The 12,939-nt window shown below is 47.4% G+C and overlaps 1 protein-coding gene across 1 annotated transcript in view; it reads left to right on the top strand.

The window, feature by feature from the left end:
- The window catches only part of dapk1 (death-associated protein kinase 1), a 178,713-nt gene that overhangs the window by 120,478 nt on the left and 45,296 nt on the right, over positions 1-12,939 (top strand). The window contains 4 exon segments of the mRNA XM_029763893.1: positions 6,097-6,195; positions 9,704-9,773; positions 9,776-9,801; positions 12,244-12,342. Coding sequence (XP_029619753.1) covers positions 6,097-6,195; positions 9,704-9,773; positions 9,776-9,801; positions 12,244-12,342 — 294 coding nt within the window.

Here is a 12,939-nt window from a genome sequence, read left to right on the forward strand (position 1 = left end):
TACCCTGTTTCTCTGGGCTGCTCAGAACACCTTGTTAAGGAATCGGTCTCTACTATCATACTAACCCTGTCTTCTCTGGGCTGCTCAGAACACCTTGTTAAGGAATCAGTCTCTACTATCATACTAACCCTGTCTTCTCTGGCTGCTCAGAACACCTTGTTAAGGAATCGGTCTCTACTATCATACTAACCCTGTCTTCTCTGGGCTGCTCAGAACACCTTGTTAAGGAATCGGTCTCTACTATCATACTAACCCTGTCTTCTCTGGGCTGCTCAGAACACCTTGTCTACTATCATACTAACCCTGTCTTCTCTGGGCTGCTCAGAACACCTTGTTAAGGAATCAGTCTCTACTATCATACTAACCCTGTCTTCTCTGGGCTGCTCAGAACACCTTGTTAAGGAATCGGTCTCTACTATCATACTAACCCTGTCTTCTCTGGGCTGCTCAGAACACCTTGTTAAGGAATCAGTCTCTACTATCATACTAACCCTGTCTTCTCTGGGCTGCTCAGAACACCTTGTTAAGGAATCAGTCTCTACTATCATACTAACCCTGTCTTCTCTGGGCTGCTCAGAACACCTTGTTAAGGAATCCCCAGTAGTTGGTTAATTAGTACAGGGGAATGAGCCGCTTGATCATGACTAATTCAATCAGAGTCCCAGCACAGATCTGACACACATGCCCCCACACACACACACACACACACACACGCACAAATGTCTACACACACACACACGCATGAACGCATGCACACACACCCACAAGATGGCACCTACCTGATGGCCACCGTTTTGCTCCGACCCAACTTTGCTATTTCGTTATTATTTTGTTGTTTATTTTTACAAAGTGTTTCCGCTATTATTTCTTACATCCATAACAACTCTTGAACATCAGATTGGCAGTTACTTACCCCAATTCCGGCTTCTACTTCGACTCATCTGCCCTCGGCGCTCTCTGTAATTCCAACCCAATTTTCAGCTACCCAAGAGAAACGCCGGCGTTACAGAGGTAAGGAGGGGGGGATCCTGGTGAGATTAAGGTGAAGGAAAAACCGGTCGGTCACCTCTTCCCTCCATTCTACTGGCTGATGTACCAGTCACTAGATAATAAGATGGAGGACCTCTGATCGTCCCTCCATTCTACTGGCTAATGTACCAGTCACTAGATAATAAGATGGAGGACTGATCGTCCCTCCATTCTACTGGCTAATGTACAGTCACCAGATAATAAGATGGAGGACCTCTGATCGTCCCTCCATTCTACTGGCTAATGTACCAGTCACTAGATAATAAGATGGAGGACCTCTGATCGTCCTCCATTCTACTGGCTAATGTACAGTCACTAGATAATAAGATGGAGGACCTCTGATCGTCCCTCCATTCTACTGGCTAATGTACAGTCACCAGATAATAAGATGGAGGACCTCTGATCGTCCCTCCATTCTACTGGCTAATGTACAGTCACTGGATAATAAGATGGAGGACATCTGATCGTCCCTCCATTCTACTGGCTAATGTACCAGTCACTAGATAATAAGATGGAGGACCTCTGATCGTCCCTCCATTCTACTGGCTAATGTACAGTCACTAGATAATAAGATGGAGGACCTCTGATCGTCCCTCCATTCTACTGGCTAATGTACAGTCACCAGATAATAAGATGGAGGACCTCTGATCGTCCCTCCATTCTACTGGCTGATGTACAGTCACTAGATAATAAGATGGAGGACCTCTGATCGTCCCTCCATTCTACTGGCTGATGTACCAGTCACCAGATAATAAGATGGAGGACCTCTGATCGTCCCTCCATTCTACTGGCTAATGTACAGTCACTAGATAATAAGATGGGAGGACCTCTGATCGTCCCTCCATTCTACTGGCTAATGTACAGTCACTAGATAATAAGATGGAGGACCTCTGATCGTCCCTCCATTCTACTGGCTAATGTACAGTCACCAGATAATAAGATGGAGGACCTCTGATCGTCCCCTCCATTCTACTGGCTGATGTACAGTCACTAGATAATAAGATGGAGGACCTCTGATCGTCCCTCCATTCTACTGGCTGATGTACCAGTCACCAGATAATAAGATGGAGGACCTCTGATCGTCCCTCCATTCTACTGGCTAATGTACAGTCACTAGATAATAAGATGGAGGACCTCTGATCGTCCCTCCATTCTACTGGCTAATGTACAGTCACCAGATAATAAGATGGAGGACCTCTGATCGTCCCTCCATTTCTACTGGCTAATGTACAGTCACTAGATAATAAGATGGAGGACCTCTGATCGTCCCCTCCATTCTACTGGCTAATGTAACAGTCACCAGATAATAAGATGGAGGACCTCTGATCGTCCCTCCATTCTACTGGCTAATGTACAGTCACTAGATAATAAGATGGAGGACCTCTGATCGTCCCTCCATTCTACTGGCTAATGTACCAGTCACTAGATAATAAGATGGAGGACCTCTGATCGTCCCTCCATTCTACTGGTTTTAATGTACAGTCACTAGATAATAAGATGGAGGACCTCTGATCGTCCCTCCATTCTACTGGTTTTAATGTACAGTCACTAGATAATAAGATGGAGGACCTCTGATCGTCCCTCCATTCTACTGGTTTAATGTACAGTCACTAGATAATAAGATGGAGGACCTCTGATCGTCCCTCCATTCTACTGGCTAATGTACCAGTCACTAGATAATAAGATGGAGGACCTCTGATCGTCCCTCCATTCTACTGGCTAATGTACAGTCACTAGATAATAAGATGGAGGACCTCTGATCGTCCCTCCATTCTACTGGCTAATGTACCAGTCACTAGATAATAAGATGGAGGACCTCTGATCGTCCCTCCATTCTACTGGCTAATGTACAGTCACTAGATAATAAGATGGAGGACCTCTGATCGTCCCTCCATTCTACTGGCTAATGTACCAGTCACTAGATAATAAGATGGAGGACCTCTGATCGTCCCTCCATTCTACTGACTAATGTACCAGTCACTAGATAATAAGATGGAGGACCTCTGATCGTCCCTCCATTCTACTGGCTAATGTACCAGTCACTAGATAATAAGATGGAGGACCTCTGATCGTCCCTCCATTCTACTGGTTTTAATGTACAGTCACTAGATAATAAGATGGAGGACCTCTGATCGTCCCTCCATTCTACTGGCTAATGTACCAGTCACTAGATAATAAGATGGAGGACCTCTGATCGTCCCTCCATTCTACTGGCTAATGTACAGTCACTAGATAATAAGATGGAGGACCTCTGATCGTCCCTCCATTCTACTGGCTAATGTACCAGTCACTAGATAATAAGATGGAGGACCTCTGATCGTCCCTCCATTCTACTGGCTAATGTACAGTCACTAGATAATAAGATGGAGGACCTCTGATCGTCCCTCCATTCTACTGGCTAATGTACCAGTCACTAGATAATAAGATGGAGGACCTCTGATCGTCCCTCCATTCTACTGGCTAATGTACAGTCACTAGATAATAAGATGGAGGACCTCTGATCGTCCCTCCATTCTACTGGCTGATGTACAGTCACTTGATAATTGAAGACCTCTAATCACGGATTTATTACCAACGGGACTCTCAAAACTGCAATATTCTTTGCTTTTCAAAAACATGGCTCTCAGACAAGATTCCCCCCACAGGTATCCAACTGGATGGATTCTCCATTCACCGGGCAGACAGGACGGTTGGGTCGGGGAAATCGAGGGGGGAGGGGTTTGCATGTTAATCAACTTCAACTGGTGTCCCAATTCCAACGCTGTGGAAGTGTCAATCCACTGTTCACCCGTCTTGGAAAACCTGATGGTCAAATGCCGACCCTTCTACCTCCCGAGGGAGTTTTCAGCTGTTATAGTGACTGCTGTATACATTCCACCTCAGGACAAGTAAAATAACAAGCTGGCCTTAACGAACTGTACAAGGCTATAAACAAGCAGGAAAACCTTGACCTAGAGGCTGCCTTTCTGGTTGCCGGCGATTTAAATTCGGCCTCACTAAGACATGTGATGCCCAACTTCCACTAGGGGTGATAAAGTCCTAGACCCCTGCTATTCTACCCACACGCCCGCATACAAGGCCCTCCCTCATTCGCCATTTGGCAAATCAGATCATGATGCCATACTCTTGCTTCCTGTTTACAAGCAGAAATACCTGCGATTCATTCTGTTGAGAAATGGTCACCAGTTAGAGGTTATGCTACAGGTCTGCTTTGCTAGCGCTGATTGGAATATGTTTCGAGATTCACCGATAGCATTGATGAACAAACCACCTCCGTCACCGGCTTCATTAGAACATGCATCGGTGACGTTGTCCCCACGGTGTCGTTGTCCCCACGGTGTCGTTGTCCCCACGGTGTCGTTGTCCGCACGGTGTCGTTGTCCCCACGGTGACGTTGTCTCCACGGTGTCGTTGTCTCCACGGTGTCGTTGTCTCCACGGTGTCGTTGTCCCCACGGTGACGTTGTCCCCACGGTGTCGTTGTCTCCACGGTGTCGTTGTCTCCACGGTGTCGTTGTCTCCACGGTGTCGTTGTCTCCACGGTGTCGTTGTCCCCACGGTGTCGTTGTCCCCACGGTGTTGTTGTCCCCACGGTGTCGTTGTCCCCACGGTGTCGTTGTCCCCACGGTGACGTTGTCCCCACGGTATTTCCCCAATCAAAAGCCCTGGATTAACACTGAGGTTGGTGCTAAACTAAAGAACAGGGCTACCGCACACAGAACTATTATAGACAACCCTGATGCTACGGCCCGGAGACAGACAACCCGATGCTACGGCCGAAGACAGACAACCCGATGCTACGGCCCGAAGACAGCTGGCCCTCATGCTACGGCCGAAGACAGACAACCCGATGCTACGGCCGAAGATAGACAACCCGATGCTACGGCCCGAAGACAGCCGGCCCTCATGCTACGGCCCGAAGACAGGAAGAAGTACAAGAAGGCTGGCTATGACCTGCACAGAGTCATCAAACGAGCAAAAGGGCAATATAGGAATAATGTGGAATCATATTACACAGGCTCCAGCGCCCGCCGCGTGTGGCAGGGCTCAGTCCATTACGGATTACAAAGGAAGACCCAACCGTGATCAGCCCAATGATGCCGCTCTACCAGTCATTTTCAACCTCTCCTTGTCCCAGTCCCAGGGAGGGAGGGAGGGGAGACGCATAGAGGAGAGAGAGAGGAACTGAAACTACTGCTGTATTGTACACCATTTCAACTACCGCTGAGCTTAGAGGGACGGCCCGCTTGGCAATTACTAACACACTAACACTCACCCTCTCTGTCCCTCCCCACCCCCCTCTCTCTCTGTCCCTCCCCACCCCCCTCTCTGTCCCTCCCTCCCTCCCCACCCCCCCTCTCTGTCCCTCCCTCCCTCCCCACCCCCCCTCTCTCTCTGTCCCTCCCCACCCCCCTCTCTGTCTGTCCCTCCCCACCCCCCTCTCTGTCTGTCCCTCCCCACCCCCCCTCTCTCTCTGTCCCTCCTCACCCCCCTCTCTGTCCCTCCCTCCCCACCCCCCCTCTCTGTCTGTCCCTCCTCACCCCCCTCTCTGTCTGTCCCTCCCCACCCCCCTCTCTGTCCCTCCCTCCCCACCCCCCTCTCTGTCTGTCTCTCCCCACCCCCTCTCTGTCTGTCCCTCCCCACCCCCCCTCTCTGTCTGTCCCTCCCCACCCCCCCTCTCTGTCTGTCCCTCCCCACCCCCCCTCTCTGTCTGTCCCTCCCCACCCCCCCCCCCCTCTGTCTGTCCCCCCCCTCTCTCTCTGTCTGTCTGTCCCTCCCCACCCCCCTCTCTGTATGTATTTACTAACACTGTGTAAATTATCATAAAATAATTAAAGTTAATGGAATTAGACTTTCCTCTACCATGCTTTGCTCTCTCTCTCTGTGTGTGTGTGTGTGTGTGTGTGTGTGTGTGTGTGTGTGTGTGTGTGTGTGTGTGTGTGTGTGTGTGTGTGTGTGTGTGTGTGTGTGTGTGTGTGTGTGTGTGTGTGTGTGTGTGTGTGTGTGTGAGAACAGTATACTGTGTGTACATTCATTGATCCCATGTTAACATGTGCTGTGTGTGTAGAACGGGACTCCCCCCCTCTTGATTGCAGCAGGCTGTGGGAACATTCAGATCATTAATGTGCTGATGGAGAAAGGAGCTGAGATACAGGCCCATGACAAGGTACACACACTCCCATGACAAGGTACACACACTACCACGACAAGGTACACACACACTACCACGACAAGGTACACACACACTACCACAACAAGGTACACACACTCCCACGACAAGGTACACACACTACCACGACAAGGTACACACACTCCCACGACAAGGTACACACACTACCATGACAAGGTACACACACTACCACGACAAGGCACACACACACTACCACGACAAGGTACACACACTACCACGACAAGGAGCGGAGATACAGGCCCACGACAAGGTACACACACTACCACGACAAGGTACACACACTCCCACGACAAGGCACACACACTCCCACGACAAGGTACACACACTCCCACGACAAGGTACACACACTCCCACGACAAGGTACACACACTCCCACGACAAGGTACACACACACTACAACAAGGTACACACACACTACAACAAGGTACACACACACTACAACAAGGTACACACACACCACAACAAGGTACACACACACTACAACAAGGTACACACACACTACCACAACAAGGTACACACACTCCCACGACAAGGTACACACACTACCATGACAAGGTACACACACTACCACGACAAGGAGCAGAGATACAGGCCCACGACAAGGTACACACACTACCACGACAAGGTACACACACTCCCACGACAAGGTACACACACTACCACGACAAGGTACACACACTCCCACGACAAGGTACACACACTACCATGACAAGGTACACACACTACCACGACAAGGCACACACACACTACCACGACAAGGTACACACACTACCACGACAAGGTACACACACTACCACGACAAGGTACACACACTACCATGACAAGGTACACACACTACCACGACAAGGTACACACACACTACCACGACAAGGTACACACAGACAGGACTCGCACACAGTCGACTTCTTCATTAGGGTTTAATTTTAATGACACTCAAGAATACAAAAATATACACACTACTGTTCAAAAGTTTGGGGTCTCTTAGAAATGCCCCAAAAAATTGTCCATTAAAATAACATCAAATTGATCAGAAATACAGTGTAGACATTGTTAATGTTGTAAATGACTATTGTAGCTGGAAACGTCTGATTTTTAATGGAATATCTACATAGGCGTACAGAGGCCCATTATCAGCAACCATCACTCCTGTGTTCCAATGGCACATTGTGTTAGCTAATCCAGGTTGATCATTTTAAAAGGCTAATTGATCATTAGAAAACCCTTTTGCAATTATGTCGGCACAGCTGTAAACTGTTGTTCTGATTAAAGAAGCAATAAAACTGGCCTTCTTTAGACTAGTTGAGTATCTGGAGCATCAGCATTTATGAGTTCGATTACAGGCTCAAAATGGCCAGAAACAAAAACCCTCTGAATCTCGTCAGTCTATTCTTGTTCTGAGAAAAGAAGGCTATTCCATGCGAGAAATTGCCAAGAAACTGAAGATCTGGTACAACGCTGTGTACTACTCCCTTCACAGAACAGCGCAATCTGGCTCTAACCAGAATAGAAAGAGGAGTGGGAGGCCCCGGTGCACAACTGAGCAAAAGGACAAGTACATTAGAGTGTCTAGTTTGAGAAACAGACACCTCACAAGTCCTCAATTGACAGCTTCATTAAATAGTACCCACAAAACACCAGTCTCAACGTTAACAGTGAAGAGGCGATTCCGGGATGCTGGCCTTCTAGGCAGAGTTCCTCTGTCCAGTGTCTGTGTTATTTTGCCCATCTTAATCTTTTATTTTTATTGGCCAGTCTGAGATATGGATTTTTCTTTGCAACTCTGCCTAGAATGCCAACATCCCGGAGTCGCCTGTTCACTGTTGACGTTGAGACTGGTGTTTTGCGGGTACTATTTAATGAAGCTGCCAGTTGAGGACTTGTGGCCATTTTGAGCCTGTAATCGAACCCACAAATGCTGATGCTCCAGATACTCAACTAGTCTAAAGGACAGTTTTATTGCTTCTTAAATCAGAACAACAGTTTTCAGCTGTGCTAACATAATTGCAAAAGGGTTTTCTAATGATCAATTAGCTTTTTAAAATGATAAACTTGGATTAGCTAACACAACGTGCCATTGGAACACAGGAGTGATGGTTGCTGATAATGGGCCTCTGTACGCCTATGTAGATATTCCATTAAAAATCTGCCGTTTCCACCTGCAATAGTCATTTACAACAATAACAATGTCTACACTGTATTTCTGATCAATTTGATGCTATATTCATGGACAAAAAAATTGTTTTTCATTCAAAAACAAGGACATTTCTAAGCGACCCCAAACTTTTGAACGGTGGTGTGGATATTATCAAATGTCCATAGAAATTCAACATGTTTTTCATTTTTGGGTTCCTTTGATTAAATGTGAGGGAGTGTTTTGAGAGGTGGAGAATATTTAAAGGCTAGATTGTAAACCAGCCAAATAGCTGGATGGGATGAGGGGTGATGGCATGGGATGAGGGGTGATGAGGTGGGATGAGGGGTGATGAGGTGGGATGAGGGGTGATGAGGGGTGATGAGGTGGGATGAGGGGTGATGAGGTGGGATGAGATGGGATGAGGGGTGATGGGATGAGATGGGATGAGGGGTGATGAGGGGGAATGAGGGGTGATGAGGTGGGATGAGGGGGGATGAGATGGGATGAGGGGTGATGAGGTGGGATGAGGGGTGATGGGATGGGATGAGGTGGGATGAGGGATGATGAGATGGGATGAGGGGTGATGAGGTGGGATGAGGGGTGATGAGGGGGGATGAGGGGGGATGAGATGGGATGAGGTGGGATGAGGGGGGATGAGATGAGGGGTGATGAGATGGGATGAGGGGTGATGAGGTGGGATGAGGGATGATGAGGTGGGATGAGGGGGGATGAGGTGGGATGAGGTGGGATGAGGGGGGATGAGGTGGGATGAGATGAGGGATGATGAGGTGGGATGAGGGGTGATGAGGTGGGATGAGGGGTGATGAGGGGGGATGAGGTGGGATGAGGTGGGATGAGGGGTGATGAGGTGGGATGAGGGATGATGAGGTGGGATGAGGGGGGATGAGGTGGGATGAGGGGGGATGAGGTGGGATGAGATGAGGTGGGATGAGGGATGATGAGGTGGGATGAGGGGTGATGAGATGGGATGAGGGGTGATGAGATGGGATGAGGGGTGATGAGGGGTGATGAGATGGGATGAGGGGTGATGAGGTGGGATGAGGGGTGATGAGGTGGGATGAGGGGTGATGAGATGGGATGAGATGAGATGGGATGAGGGGGGATGAGGGGTGATGAGGTGGGATGAGGGGTGATGGGATGAGATGGGATGAGGGATGATGAGGTGGGATGAGGGGTGATGAGGTGGGATGAGGTGGGATGAGGGGGGATGAGGTGTGAGTAACAGACACACTACAAACCATTCTAATGTAGCTTAAGTAATCGCATGTTGCCCGTTTGAACCATTTGTGCTGCACATCCCAGTGTCTGACTGTACCCATTAAACCTCAGAGTGGAGCGAACGCCATCTACTACGCAGGAAGACACGGCCACGTGGAGACCCTCAGGTTCCTGCATGAAAGACCTGCCCTCTGGACGTCCAAGATAAGGTGATTCCCCCCCCCCCCCCCCCCCCCCACACTCACAACACACTCCACTCAGTCCATCAGGCCCCTCGAATGGCTCACCCCCCCCTTTCCTCCCCACACACTACGGCTGTGTCGGTCATGGTGTTTTGGGTGACGGTAATTGGCCATGAATAGAATGATTCGAAACGGCTTTCCCATTCAAGTCCGTGACTTCATAATGGGTGAACTGGCGGCCGTTGCGAGGAGCAAAGCAGATAGTAAAAGCAGGAAGTAGAACCAGGAAGTGTACCTACCCATCAATACAAGCTGTGATTTGTTGTCAACTCAACTGACTTTAAAAAAAAATGCTTTGAATTGCATGAGCCACATCAATAACATTCTGTTACCATGGAAGTTATTGCATCACAATACCAGGCAGCCATTGCCAGTGTACCCATTAGTTTACCAGTCAAAAGCCTGGCCATCTAGTCTACATTCGGTTGTTTGTTCAGTAATTTTGTATTTTTTTTAAAACAATACAGTTTTAATGTTTATTTTCATGACAGTCTTCATCCATAACCGTCGGTTACACGCTTATACAATAGTATTCCAGTCCTAACACGCCACCTTTAGGCAGGAGAGCCCAGTCATCAGAGTTCAATCATTCCTGGATTGATCTGCTTTATTTGCTGTTGCCATGGAGACTGGGCTAGAGACGCTTCACTCCTCTCTAGATCACTACGCCTACCCGACTGGCCAGCCAGGATGGCATCGGCTGATACCCTGGTGTTTTACGTCACACAAACCCCTTCAATGGGAATAGAATATTGTTTCAGGGTGTGCCTAGATGTTTATACTGCAGAAGGACTGTGTTTGTGTTGTGCCATGACACCCAACATTTAGATTAGTCTGTAATGGTTTCTGTAGTTAGAAAATAGAGCAGATGAGCCAGAAACATTATTTTGTTCAAATATAATTTGTTCTCTTGCCCATTTTAATTGATATTGTACCTAACATCTGTTTTGGATCAAACTTTTTTCTAACAATGAGTAAGACATGAGGAATACAAAGAACTGGTCAAAAGTCATCCAGGGACCCCCCCACACCCCACAACAATCCCACCCCAACAACCAAAACATTAAACACCATCCTAATATTGAGTTATTCCCCCTATTCCCCTCAGAACAGCCTCAATTCGTCTGGGCATGGACTCTACAAGGTGTCGAAAGCGTTTCCACAGGGATGCTGGTCCATGTTGACTCCAATGCTTCCCACATGTCCAGTTGGCTGGATGTCCTTTGGGTGGTGGACCGTTCTTGATACACACAGGAAACTGTTGAGTGTGAAAAACCCAGCAGCGTTGCAGTTCTTACACAAACCGGTGTGCCTGGCACCTACTACCATACCTCGTTCAACAGCACTTAAATGTTTTGTTTTGCTAATTCACCCTCTGAATGGCACACATACACAATCCATGTCTCAAGGTTTAAAAATCCTTCTTTAACCATTGTCCTCCCCTTCATCTACACTGATTGAAGTGGATTTAACAAGAGACATCAATAAGGGATCATAACTTTCACCTGGATTCACCTGGTCAGTCTATCATGGAAAGAGCAGGTGTTCCTAATTTTCTGTACACTCAGTGTAGTATCAGTATGACCAGTAGTATGAAGCTGCGGCTTGGAGTATTGTTTCTTCATCTTATGTAATGTATTGTCAGTGAATCTGGTGATGTTCTGTTTCCCCTGCTCAGTGAAATGAGTCATTGAAGTTATGTCCGTAGCTTCCCTGTGGCTCAGTTGGTAGAGCATGGTGTTTGCAACGCCAGCATGGGTTGTGCAACGCCAGGGTTGTGGGTTCGATTCCCACGGCATGAAATGAAATTAAATTGTATGAAATGTATGCATTCACTACTGTAAGTCGCTCTGGATAAGAGCGTCTGCTAAATGACTAAAATGTCAAATGTAAATGTAATGTCCCATCCTACATCCTGTTATTACCAGGTTCTGACCACTAGGTGGTGGTATAATACGGGTGTGTGTGTGTGTGGGGGGGGGGGGCTTTTGACCATTTCTTTGGATTCCAATGTCTAACTCACTGTTACTAAAAAAGTTTGGTCCAAATCGGATTTTAGGTACTATATTTATTGCATATTATATGAATCCTATAAATTAAAAAGGCCCATTTGAGTGCAATCAATTAGCTTAATTTAAAAAATCAAATTTTATTTCAACGAAATAATGTTGCAGGAATGCTAATGTTATCTGTTTCTAACAACAGAAAGGATTTCAGAACAATCTGACACGGTGGGTGTTGAAATCCTTTCTGGGTGTTTTTTGAGGTGGAACGACCCGTGTGTGTGTTGAAATCCTTTCTGGGTGTTTTTTGAGGTGGAACGACCCGTGTGTGTGTTGAAATCCTTTCTGGGTGCTTTTTGAGGTGGAACGACCCGTGTGTGTGATTTATGCTGTGTTGCTGTTACAGAGTGGAGAGACAGCCCTCCACGTGGCAGCTCGCTATGGCAATGTGGATGTGGTCCAATACCTGTGTAGTATCCATGCCAACCCAGACCTCTCAGACAGGGTACGTATACACACACACCACACCACACACCACACCACACGCGCAGACCAGTCACAGCGTACGTTCTGAGTTTGTACTGAATACTGTACTCTATCATTCATTAGAATTTTGAGTGTGAAAAACCCAGCAGCGTTGTAGTTCTTGACACAAACCGGTGCTCCTGGCAACTACTACCATACCCCGTTCTGAGCCAGTGTTTCTTTCCCATTCACCCTTTGAATGGCACACATAATCAATCCATGTCTCAGTCGTCTCAAGGCTAAAAATCCTTCTTTAACCCGTCTCCTCCCCTTCATCTACGCTGATTGAAGTGGATTTAACAAGAGACATCAATAAGGGATCATAACTTTCACCTGGATTCACCTGGTCAGTCTATCATGGAAAGAGTAGGTGTTCCTAATGTTTTGTCCACTCAGTGCATTTTAGCAAGTAAACGAGACAACAAGTGCATAATGTATATCGTGTGTTAACCTGATGAGGTATCTCACGTGTTAAACTGATGAGGTATCTCACGTGTTGACCTGATGAGGTATCTCACGTGTTAACCTGATGGGGTCTCACGTGTTAACCTGATGGGGTATCTCAGGTGTTAACCTG

The sequence above is a fragment of the Salmo trutta genome, chromosome 9, assembly GCF_901001165.1.
Source record: "Salmo trutta chromosome 9, fSalTru1.1, whole genome shotgun sequence".
NCBI classification, from domain to species: Eukaryota; Metazoa; Chordata; class Actinopteri; order Salmoniformes; family Salmonidae; genus Salmo; species Salmo trutta.